The sequence below is a fragment of the Dicentrarchus labrax genome, unplaced genomic scaffold, assembly GCF_905237075.1.
Source record: "Dicentrarchus labrax unplaced genomic scaffold, dlabrax2021, whole genome shotgun sequence".
Taxonomy (NCBI): Eukaryota; Metazoa; Chordata; class Actinopteri; family Moronidae; genus Dicentrarchus; species Dicentrarchus labrax.
The window spans coordinates 24,725,487-24,738,192 of record NW_026136702.1 but is presented as its reverse complement, the minus strand read 5'-3'; the positions used below and the strand labels follow the sequence as shown (position 1 = coordinate 24,738,192).

Below are 12,706 nucleotides of genomic sequence, written 5' to 3'. Positions count from 1 at the left end.
CAACAAATTAAAATATCTCCCTTCTGCTGATCCAGCAGTGTATCATAGATGGGCGGCTTTCTTCTGATAAACTGTTGGAGAGCTCATTAGGTGGTATGGTAAGTCAGAGTGCGCCAGAAGGAGCCAACTGGAGGCCGAGAAAATCCAAATAAGAACAGCAAACACTGGCCCAAAGTAAATTCTTAGTTTCTCTATTTACTTAAGTTTGTGCGAAAATATCAGTGATTAACTTGGGATTCAAAAGACAGGAGATGATAATATCTGTTTCTTCCATCCTTAATATCCTGTGTTCATTGTTGGGTAGTAACTGATTCTCCTTACATGTAAACAATGGTTTTTAACATGTAAAAATTGATCAATAATCTCAGAAGGCATCAGCTGTAAATGCTGGATATGCTAAATGAGTTTTATTTGCGTTGAAAATGTTTTGAGAGAAAAATAGAATATTTGTGGAACACAAATATTTGTGACTAAATCTACTTTTTTTGTATAAGGTGCAATATTTTCAGAATTTGTTTGAAAATGTTTGATGGTTTAGAAATAAAACAATGTGTTCATTTCTAATATCACTTGCTTTACTAATGTCCCCCAAGGATGTAATGTTTTTGGGTTCCAGGCACATATTGATATATGTGGTTGTTTGTGATTAAATCAGCAGATATTTCTGCCAACCCTTGAAGCTGCAGTAGTAGTATGTGAGACAGATAATCTGTGGAAAAATCTGGTTCCCCTTGCTCGTTCTAGCACTCCTAATTGCATTTGTAAGAATCCACCGGGCCTGGACAAAAACAATCAATCAGAGGCTAAAAAGATAGAAAGACACTTTGGGTTGGAAGCGTTGATTGTTGAATCCCATTCCTAGGGTTCCAAAACATCTGTATTTGACGCCCTGGGAATGAGACTCAACAATCAACTATCTTTCTTTGCTCTAATTGGTTCTTTTTGTTCAGGCCCGGTGGATTCTTAGGAGCACTAGGAGGAGCCAGAGGAACCCGGTTTTTTCACAGATGTTCTGTCTCGTGTACTACTGTCAGGATATAGTGAAGGATTTAGCAAATATGAAAAAATATATTTTTATAAAAATGATCTACTGCAGCTTTAAAGTCTCCATGCCACCCTCTGCCCACACCATGAATATTTAGATCCGGCTCTAGCAATGCAATATGTAATCAGTGACTGACATTACATTACATTTAAAAGTAATGGGACTCAATACTGCCTGTTCATATAGAGAAGCTGGAAAAAAGACCTGATAAAAGAGCAACTTCTATTTCTATGCTAAATCTTTTCAGTAGTTTCAGAATCTCAAATTCTAAAAAACAAACTAACATCAACATCTTTTTATTGAACAATCTCAAATATATTTTTGCTCCCATCAGTTCAGTTTTGTGTTCCCTCGTTCCTATCAGTTCTTACTGTTTTTCCTCCATCGCAAGCTAATATTGTGAGCATGAATTTAGACTCTTGACCTGTTTTTCCTGTCTCCTTCTGTAAACAATTTTTTTAAACATCTAGCTTCCCTTTGTAACGTCACTTCCGCCTCCTCCTTAGCAAAGCAAGATGGCGGCCGTCGTAGACAGAGTTGATGGATGTGTTGGGTCGTTGGACTCAGTCGCGGTGTCACCGAGGCAGTCGACCCCTCCGCCGGACCAGCCGCACCAGAACAACCCGCTGTTGGGGCTGCCCATTGTGGCCATTGAGACGATTCTCAATTTCCTGTCTTACGATGAAATCAGCCTGCTGCGCTCGGTAAGGAGAACAAAAACAAGCCAACTAGAAAGGGAACAAAGCTAATGCTAGCCACATGCACTGCTTATCTTTGGATAGTAGTTTTGTTGAATAGTAATTGTGGCTTCCGTGTAAAGCCGGTGTTTAATGTCTGCGGAGCCGTCTAATTGCAGCCGTGGCCCGCAGTGCTCATTGTGCTGTTATCTAATTAGCAGGGCAGCCTAGCTAAGCAGACCGGAATAACGTTACACGACACACCACGAACCCCTCAATATGAATGTCTATAAGAGGAAGGCTAAATCAGATCAGGGCTGTGGGTGTGTTTTACTCCCGTAAAGATATTCCTGCGTTGTAGACATTGTAATTTGTTGAGGTTAGCTGGAAATCACTCATTAGCCAGTGTGCACTGTGCTTTCCACTGCAGCTCCTCCACCGGTCCTTTAACTTAAAGCCCCCTCCAGTCAGAAACCAGTGTTGGTTCCTGTGTCTACAGTGTGCTGTTTGAATGCTGTCTGTGCAGAGTTTGACACTAGAAGGATGTTTTCACATTCATCTGCTGAAAGAGGAAAGTTTCTCTGTGCTCTTTGAATGTCTGATTTTAAGGGGCGGGGTCTATGAGCATGATCTGTGACATCACCAATAGTTAGGAAGTCATCCTGGTCCAGTATCAACTTGTACAGGGTGATGTAGAAACTTGAAACCACCAGTGCACATCCACTGAGAATGGACTTTACAGTGAAGGAGGAGACATCTTGTGTCCAGCAGGAAAACTTTAGAAATCAACAACATTTGCATATTCAGAGACTCTGGAACTTTGCCTTGTTAAGGTGTGCGTAAAAAATATACTTTTTTTGTAGAAAAAACATATGGTAAATGGACCTGTACTTGTATAGCGCCTTTCTAGTCTTCCGACCACTCAAAGCGCTTTTACACTACAGCCACATTCACCCTTTCACACACATTCACACACTGATGCACGGCATCGGGAGCAATTTGGGGTTCAGTATCTTGCTCAAGGATACTTCGACATGTGGCACCAGGAGCTGGGGATCGAACCCACAACCTTCCGATTAAGGAACGACCCGCTCTGCCTCTGAGCCTATCAGACACACATTATTGTTCCATGCAAACTAATTGTATATTTGTCCTAATACATGTCTGGAGGGGATCTTTATTTCTTCATGCACTGTTTGGAGGTTTTGACAAGAAGTCATACAAGTTGTTGCCGCCTGTTATTGCAGCCTGACTCTGTGCCTTCCATGTAATCCTTGCATGAGCAGATTAAGAGAAAATGGCCCCTGGGTACACACAAGTAGTAGCCCCCCTCTTAACCTTTAAAGTTACTTCAGGCAGAGACTCTTGCTTAAGGGCCTGACCTGTTTAGCCCCCTGGGTCCAGTAAGCCTGCGGTTTTGCAGCTCAGACTTTTGTGAGTCGAGAATTGAGAGAGGAAGAAAAATGTTCCTGGGAACAAAGCTTACTGTGTGTTTTGAAGACATGCACATAATCCCTCAGTGTCTCCACTTTTATCCTCCTGAAGCAGAAAATATTTCCTCTGGTGTATACTAGTTTTAGCCAGTACTTCTCAGATCGTCTCTGTATTTGATCCAAACAAACATGGTAAGTGAGTGGGTCAAGGAATGCACATGCTCCTTGTGAACTGGGGTAAACTTCCTGCTCAGTGCACAGTGGGAGGTTGGATGAGGATACTAAAAAGTTGGTAAAAACGGCCACCTCCTAATGTAATCATAAATGCTGGGGTGTCAGCTGTACAAATGCAGATACTAGAGACTAGAGGTGCTGTCCTCTATTCAGATATACTGCAGTATGATCCCTATATGGGCAAATGTCTTCCTGCTGAAGTGGCCTTGAAAAGGTTCTTCAACAGATCACCCGTTGTTCACCTCTTTTCTCCTGTCCATCTTCTCCAGGTGTGTAAGCGCATGGATATGATCTGCCAGCGTGTCCTGAACCAGGGCTTCCTGAAGGTGGAGCGTTACCACAGTCTGTGCCAGAGGCAAGTCAAAGCCCAGCTGCCCAGGTCAGTATCACACCAGGACCACTGCAGGAAACCCCCCTGCTGCTGAGCTTTAGCACATACTGTTCTGAAGGGACATTTTGTAGACTGGATTGTGGTTAGTGTCTTAGACTGTTTATCAGCTGTTTGGGTCTTTGTGCCCCTTGTGGTCAGCGATGGTTTTGCAGGGTGTCGGTGGAACATTTAGAAATAAATAAGTAGATGTTAGAGATGCAAGATATGATTTTTGGATGGATACGATAACCAGTAATTACCTGCTTCTCATGGCTGATACCGATAAGATAACCAATATTTTTTTATTTTAAAAAGGAGTTAATAACATGTCGTTTATGCACCGTTGAGGGTAAGAAAGGATAAGATGTAGAGAGAAACGATGGATTATATAATATTCCATGTTTTTGGTCTAACCAAATTTAACAGACATCACTATTATTAACATATCAACAAACAGTTCTGACTCTTCACAAGTTTATTAAGCTAAACAAACAAAGTCCAAATGAATTATTATTCATATCAACTGGTATTTTATTGGTTATTTAATTATCCCACTAATTTTTTATAATATAAATTTCCAAGTATTGACCAATAATTTCTGTCCCCATAATTATCGTGTATCCCTACTATATGTAGATGTTTTTTCAAATTAAAATGAGAATTATACTAATATATATTTATTTTCCCATTGAAATGATCCTAATTTGATTACTTAAGAACTTAATGTGTCTAATTTGAATTTCTTACAAGGCTGAAAGCAAAAAAAAAAAAAAAACAAGCCTGACTCTGAGCTTACAACTCATCTGTGCTGGCCGTGTAGTGACAGCAGCAGCCTCAGTCCTCTCTACACTAGATGTGTTCAACCACAGCACTGCAGTGCACTCGCAGACTATGGTCAGAAGAAAATAGACATGAAGCCTGAAAGAATTCTTTGGGTTGCAGATAGGTGTGTAAATGACAAGCTGATGTATGGCCGTGTTAACACTAGGGATGGGAATTCTGCTTATTTTTTATTGATTTCCTTACTGATTCCTGGTCAATTTCCTGTGTGGAAAAAAACTTAACGTAGGCCTACACAGCACCAGTGTTATTGTAATATAGGATGTCAAATACATAGTATTCCTGGAGAAACCCATGTTGCTTAGAAAGATGTTTCAGCATATTGTTAATGTTTCCATCCTCACTTAAAAGTATGATTTTACAGACACTAGCACTGCTGTCATCTTTCTTCATCAAATGAAGCCATGCTTTGTTCCTCTCTGCCACGACTCCTTCTTGCTGCAGGTTTCCAGCAGCATACATACATGAGGTGCCCTGACTTAAGATTTTCCACTAGTTGTACTAGTAGTAGTTCAAGCCATGAGTCGACTAATTGTTGCATGGTTATGATATTATTTGTGCTTCCATTACCGGCTCGCCTGGATCAAGTTCTGGTTCCCCTGCTCCCTGGTAGCATTCTCTGCAGGGTCTCCTGCCCCCAGCCTGAAACCCCCCTCCTAACAGCAGTCCAACTCTCCTGTGCCAGTAGTGTAAACAAACCTCCCCCTGTCCTTCGAGCTTCACAGTCAAGGGTATAGTCATCTAATAGGAGCGCTAAGTAGCTAATGGCTGCTAGTACGGTTAGCATATGCAACAGAGCACTGGTAATTGACTCCCTGTGTTACAAGAGAAAAGTGTGTGTGTGTGTGTCAGCAGTTCCCTGATAGTTTCATCCCAGTCACAAGGCACAGCTCCCGAACGGATTTCATGTTGTTCTTATTTGATTTTGTGATTGTCCGACTAATGAGAAGTGGGTCCAATCCAACTTTATTTGTTAAGCACTTTAAAAACAACCAAAGTTGACCAAAGTGCTGTCGACTAAGACTGTTCACAGCAACTAACTGTTGACTATTAAGGGGATAGTTTTGCAATACGCTAGTGTCAGAAAAATATGCCGGTATCAATGAGCTCTGAAGCATACAATTCTGATGGATCGGACAATTTGGAACCGGTTCTCAATTCCCATCCCTAGTTAACAACTGTAGTGCTTTAAACTGAACCTCCTGTACCTGTTCACTGTTCACCAGACACACACAGGTGACAGCCCACTGAGAAAGGCAGAAGTGAACAACCACTGCTGGCTGACGGTTTTTAGTTTATTTTCCAGATGTAATCACCAGGCTCTGTGTCTCTTGAGGTTCATCACAAGGGGTCTGATACTTGCCTCAGCCTCAGTTTCACCTCAGCTCCAACCGTGGTTCTCCTTTCTGACATCACTGAACTGGCAGAAGTGTCTTTGAGCAGTTGATTTGATTCAGGGCTCTAACTTACAGGTGTTTCCATGACTAGAAAACTAGTCTCTAAATTTCCAGGTTTTCCAGGACGTGTTGGAACCCTGATTGATTAAAGTGACTAAATATCCTGGAAATTATCTTTGTTTTCCTGGAAAATGTGTGCTGTGGCCATATGAAATGTATGGTTAGAGGAAAACTGGTGGCAATTCGGAATGCAGAAAAATCGTCTGTGGTGAGAACAGCCAAGCATAAACGATGACCATGATGATGATAGCTGACCACCGTTTCTGAGCCAGGGCTGTACTGTATTGTCAAGAAAAACTCATTAGACTTAACAGAAGAATGTAAATGTAATTGGACGAAGGGTCAGCTACTCAGCCATGTTTTGGGACAGCCTCTTAATTCTGACTAGTGTTGTATGGATCATTAAAGAGAGAATCACAATGTATCAAAACATTTTTCTCTCCCAAAACCTCATAGAGAGCTGCATAGTTTGTTGTTCTCAGGAACAAGATTCTGTTTCTCAAAACTAAAGCCATCAATGAAGTTGTGATGAAACCTGTCTTCACCACTGTGTTCTGTCATTGTCTCCAGGCGAGAGTCAGAGAGGAGAAACCACTCACTGGCCCGTCATGCTGACATCCTGGCCGCTGTGGAGACCCGCCTCTCTCTGCTCAACATGACCTTCATGAAATATGTCGACTCCAACCTCTGCTGCTTCATCCCCGGAAAGGTCAGCTCATCTGCCTCTGGGCCACAGCAGCAGTCTTACAGACAGGAGCATCTGTAATGCCTCATTACAGCAGCAAGCTCGCACTAATGATGTGACATCTTAGTTAGGGAGGAGGAAGGAATCAGATTTACCAACAAATCCTTTAGAACACTGGTTCTCAAACTGTGGTACGTGCACCACTGGTGGTACGCAAGCTCCCTCTAGTGGTACATACAGTTGTCACAATACTAGTATTAAAAACAGATACTTGATACCTCTTTCTATTCCACAGCATAGCACTTTGTTAAACATCTGAATAATGTAATACAAATACTACTAATAATAAAGTAGCATCATTAACATTGGGTTGACTCAGGAATCTAGCGTTATATAAGACAAAACAACCTTCAAACAATAGATACTATATCAACCAAATCATTTTATAAAGCTGAAACGGAATTCCAAATGAAAATACATAAACCATGAGATCCCTGAAATGTAATTTAATTTGTAAGTTTTGCATTTCCTGTAATATTTTGTTTCAATATCAGCCTGCTACATAGTCATGTTTGTGCACATAGCTCACGCATACATCCGTCCTTAGTTAGGATCTAAACTGTGATGGTAAGATAGTGAGCAGAGGTAAAATGAATGCTTAAAAAACTCAATTGTAGAAGAAGGGTGGTCCATTCAGGATTCAACAGTCAACAATATGAACTCTTCTTATTAGGAATAAACCTGCCTCCTGTGAACAGTCAGTAGCTGAATCTGAATTCCTTGAAATTTCTTCAATAGCAAAATGAGTGTTAGCAGTTATATACTCTCACCATGAACATTTCCTTCATGTTTACAACATTTGTTTCATAATGATAATCTACTCGTGTGTAGCAAGCTCAATTCTTCAGATCTGGCTGTGAAGAATTCTGATAGCTGTCAGGTGTGTTATACTGAATGCAGTTCTCAGACCTGGCCAGCAGAGGGCCCACTGAGCGTACAATGGGTGTAATAAAGCCATCAGGGAGTCATATCTGTTGTGTATCTTCTGAATTTCTGTCTTATTTGCGATGTCCTGATTATGTGCTGTCACGTGTTTGTCAGGTGATAGATGAGATTTACCGCGTTCTGCGCTATGTGAACTCCACTCGAGCCCCACAGCGGGCTCACGAGGTCCTGCAGGAGCTGAGGGATATCTCCTCCATGGCCATGGAGTACTTTGATGAGAAGATTGTCCCCATCCTGAAGAAGAAGCTGCCGGGGGCCGACCTGTCTGGCCGTCTCATTGGCTCTGCACCAGGTAACGGTCCTGGCTCATTTAGTTAAAAATTCACTCAACAACCTCTCAGTAAGACGATAACAACATGTAAAAAAATGGCTCCTCTTTTGTCCTGCATCATGATTTAAATAGAAATAAATTATTGTGGCAGAACATCGTTGAACATAGATCAGTGGTTCCAACCTGTCTCCTTCAGGGAGCCTTGTTCTATCAGTGAGTAAACTGACCAAGTCACACATTTTATGGAGATTTCATATTATATTCAATAATAACAATAACAGTAAAGAACAGCTGTAAACTGTACAATGAACCCAAACAGTGAACACAGCAGGATGGTTGTGTAAAACCAGAGATTTGGATGAATTATTTCCTGTGAATATTGATCAGAAAAGAGTTTCCCTGATTGTGGATAATTTTATTTTTTTAAATACCATCTAAACTTACAGAATCTTCACAGAAATTGTCAAAATGCTGCGATATAGGCCATTCTTACATACCTTAAAATCAAGAAAGCCTCCCCACCCCCAGGCTGGGAACTGCTGAAGATCAAAAGCTTCTCTGTAAGATGTTACAGAGTGTTCAGACATTAACTGTTTGACATGTTCATGTTCTCTTTGTGTATCATTGACACACATTGGACTAATTATGGGTGGAGAAACTGCATGCTGATGCTTCCAAATAAGTTGACAAATTGGTTAGTTTATCAAAGAAAGAAATCAATCAATTATTCATTTATGAACCAGAAATGCCAAACATTTTGTCTTCTGCCTCTGTTTCTTTGTTTTACCTCATGCTACATTGAATATATTTTAGATTTTGATCGGTTGGACAAAAGCAGTCATTTTAAGATGTCACCTTTGGCTCTTGCCAGTGGTTCTGGGGCATTTTATTTAATAAACAAGTAATTAATTGACAGATTTATCAAAAACAAAACAATTGGTATTCAAACATTTGTATTGGCTTTTTTTAAAATGCAAAACATACGCTACATACAATGGAGAAGCCCACAAACAATATTTACAAGCTATAGAGAAAATTTCAACAAAACAATGACAAAAACCTAGACCTGCTCTATTTGAAAAGTGTCCTGAGATAACTTCTGTTATGAATTGGCGCTATACAAATAAAATTGAATTGGAATTGAATTGAAAACAGTACACATATGACATAGAATATCAGTCAGTTACCTGTTTAATTGTAGTTCTGTGTCAGTATCTCCAACATGGAATTATAAGTGCCTTCCAGAATCCTTGGGTGGATCCCCTGGTTGAGTACTTTAGCTTCTCAAGCTTTAAATGTGTCATCACATCTCTAATCCAGTGCCTGTGTGTAGGAGGGGCGCCTGATTCCCAGTTAAATAAAAAAATATGTAGAGTCAATAGTGATGAAAAGGCTATGGTGTCTGACTGGGCAACACACCTCCACGATCTGCTATTAAAACAGCAATCATTAGTTTTTAGCTGCAGTTAGGGCGTACAGTTGCCATGGTCTGGGTCCCCTTTGTCCCTCCAAACAGATATAACTTAAGCCAAAATAAAAGGTCTTATAACATTTTTACTTTTGCCCTGCAAGATCTTGTCTTTTTTTGTTTTCTGTGCAGCAGTAAAATCCTGTAGTCCTCTGACCCTCTGTCCTGTCCCCCTCAGTGGCAGGTCCATCCACATCCCTGACCACCATGTCCCTGCTGGCCAAGAACACGCCCTCGCGCTCTGAGATGACCAAGGTGCAGCAGCAGGTGAAAGTGAACGGGGCGTCAATGACAGTGCTGCGGAGGGAGATGCAGGAAATTCGCGTCAAGCAGTTGGAGCAGCAGAAGCAGCTGCAGGACCAGGAGCAGAAGCTGCTGGAACAGACCCAGGTGATCGCCGAGCAGAATGCCCGCCTCGCAGAGCTGGAGCACAAGCTCCGCGAACTGATGGACAGTAGCGCCGCAGCCATGGGAGGACCCAGGCCCGGCACAGCCGTCCCCTCCACATCCAGCACCACTGCCGTGTCTTCCACTGTTGCCAGCACGTCTGCTACCGCGTTGGCAAGTGGCAGCGTGGCCGCAGCCTCCCTACCCAGAGAGCCGGAGGGCGAGGGAGGGTCGTCACTCAAACGCACCAGAAAGAGCTCAGACCTTCCACGACAGTCCAAACGGCTGCGCAGCAAGAAATAAGAGACTCAGTGTGTCATTTAGTTGAAGTTTTGTTTTTGGTTTCTGGTCTGACTGATCACACCGTATCCCCAATCCCCCCGCGTCACTCATCACCCGTACTGCCTGTGAGATGAGTCAGGAGTATCCCTGTATGCTTTGCTTTACCAGTGTTCTCTCTCTGCTCTGTACATGGGACTTGACAAGAAGAACAATATAGAATATCACCAGACTTATCCTTACAGGGCTTCTTAGCCACCTAACTAAATCCGAATATAGGCAGATGGTCGGCCATTTGCAGCTAAGATGACTATTTATTGAAGATTACATTAAAATGACTGTACAGCTTTTTAATGTAGATGCTTTTCTAAGAGGCTCATATTTGCAAAAAATTTGGTTTGACATAAACAGGAAATCAGTCGGTTGGTGAAATTGTTTAATAGAGGTCACATTGTTTGTGTGATTAATGCAATTCCTGTTTTATCATTTCAGAAATACAGGAGTCATGACAGGCCTTAAATCACAACATAAACACAGTCGCATGTTATCAGTAATCAGCGATCTCATTTCCATTTTCACCCGGGTCTAAAACGTCTAAATCCACAAGCATTCATTTCATTCACAGTTGCTTCTTCCTAACTTCGGTTAAGTGCAATAAAAAACATCTAAAAAGTAATAAGTAATTTATATTCCTTGCCTGTAGCTTGGTTGCTCTATCCAAAATTGCTGCTCAGGTCAGTTCATTCAATCTGATAAGTTCTTGAATCACCATGAAAAGGAAGGATGGAGTCTTAAGGAAGTAAAAAGGGCGGCATTCCCCACTTGCCTGAAGGGCACAAAATGGAGGTAGATGTTTGCAAGGGGATTTTCCTTTCCACTGTGCCTCAGCAACCACTGACAGATATCATTGTCCTCTGATCCCAAGACATTCAGCAGTGGTAACGGGAACACACGGCTCTGTTGCTCTGCTTGTCTTTTACCTGCTCTCCAGTGGCAAAACAATGTTTGGCATCTGTCCTTTTAGGATCATACCAGTGTTTTTACATATTTTATTCTCTGTTATTACAAAAATCTGAAAAATACAACTTGCATCTGCACAATCATGCTTCATTTTATACCAACAATTTATTGAAATCACTGTTCTAAAGTCTGAAAAAAGATTAACTCATCCACCACATCTAATAAGTGGACCTTTTTTTGTTTCCAATTCCACAAATCAAGATCCACTTCCTAGCTTTTTTTTTTCCTTCACAGCATTCAGCTGCTCCAAGTAGGGCTGTGAATTGGCAAGAATCTGGCGATATGTGAATCACGATACAGGGGCTGCGATTCAATATATCGTACTGTAAGCAAGGTGATTTATTGCATTAGCATTTATCATAGTCCCTGTAACATCCAAAATCATAGTCCTTTACAACACTGCTAGTGGTTGGAGGTTTAAACACAAATTGATAGTGTTTTTGAAAATCAATACAATATATCACGATACTCAACTGTATCGATATTTTCTTATGCCCCTATTTTTTTTACGCCTGGTTACGGTTGAAATTTGTCAGACTGTGTCAGATCATCATGTAAAGAGTTGACATGATCATGTTGCAGATTGCTGCTACACTCAAACACTCAGTGTTTCCCCGGCTAATAGTTGTAGCAAATGGATGGAAATTGAGAAAAACACTTTTATGGTCCTTTTTAAAAGTCAAAGTAGAAGTTGTATAATTACATTTTTTTTTTTAAGTACACTATATATGTAATGACATTCAAACGGTATGTTCACGCAAATGCAAAATCTCACTTCATCTCTAGTGCCATGCCGATTGTTTTTGTTTTGTCCACCTTTTAACAAGGCAAGCAAATGGAATTTAGCTGCATGGATATACACCACCAGAGCGAAGTGAGAATATATTGTGCCACTTTTTTTTTCCTACGTTGCAACTTAAAAATTAAATCTGAAATCAGCCTGTCGGAGGTGGTATAAGGGAATTACCAGAACTTCTGACTGGTTTGCAGTGACAGTGGAGAGGTGCTCAGCAGAATGGCTCAGAGTAAGATTAGTGTCCCCGGCTGTTGTTTAAGAAGCGTCCCCCAGCTCCCCTGTGCAGCGGTACTCTTCCCCTCTCATGTACAAACTCGTCTCTCGCCTTGTGAGGCTAGGTTAGCTGTGAGCCCATATTGTGGCAGCACGTTTGTTTTCTTCGTTTGAAGCTTTTCTGTTGTTTGGATGACCTGAACCACTCATGGCATGAACTTTTGGTAAAGAAACTTTGGAAATGCAGTTCACGTCTTGGTGAACACTAGCGTGTATTATAACGACACTGGGCAGAAAAACACAAGATGATGTAATCTAGTGGCTTAATTTGAGACTGCGTCTCAGTTTAGAAAATTGTACTGTAATCTTCATGTACTTTAAAGTGTAGATTGTGAATTATTTCATGTATGTATACCAAGAAAACTATCTTTTGAGTTAGCCAACTTGGGGCTAACTGTACGGTTTTGTTGCACACATTACTGTTACAACTGTACAAATCAAACCTATTAAAGCTCAACTTAACTTA

At 41.2% G+C, this 12,706-nt stretch overlaps 1 protein-coding gene across 1 annotated transcript; it reads left to right on the top strand.

The window, feature by feature from the left end:
* Window positions 1-1,533: 1,533 nt before the first annotated feature.
* fbxo28 (F-box protein 28) lies at window positions 1,534-12,706 on the top strand. Its single transcript, XM_051424130.1, has 5 exons — window positions 1,534-1,749; window positions 3,659-3,768; window positions 6,627-6,765; window positions 7,843-8,038; window positions 9,664-12,706. Exons 1-5 carry the CDS (start codon window positions 1,561-1,563, stop codon window positions 10,173-10,175), a joined length of 1,146 nt encoding a protein of 381 aa, XP_051280090.1. The 5' UTR covers window positions 1,534-1,560; the 3' UTR covers window positions 10,176-12,706.

What these genes read in the sequence shown, in the direction of transcription:
- fbxo28 (XM_051424130.1), top strand. Translation starts at nt 1,561, where the DNA reads ATGGCGGCCGTCGTAGACAGAGTTGATGGATGTGTTGGGTCGTTGGAC. An exon ending in AAATCAGCCTGCTGCGCTCG is followed by an intron (nt 1,750 to 3,658) that starts GTAAGGAGAACA and finishes CATCTTCTCCAG; the next exon opens with GTGTGTAAGCGCATGGATAT. An exon ending in GTCAAAGCCCAGCTGCCCAG is followed by an intron (nt 3,769 to 6,626) that starts GTCAGTATCACA and finishes CATTGTCTCCAG; the next exon opens with GCGAGAGTCAGAGAGGAGAA.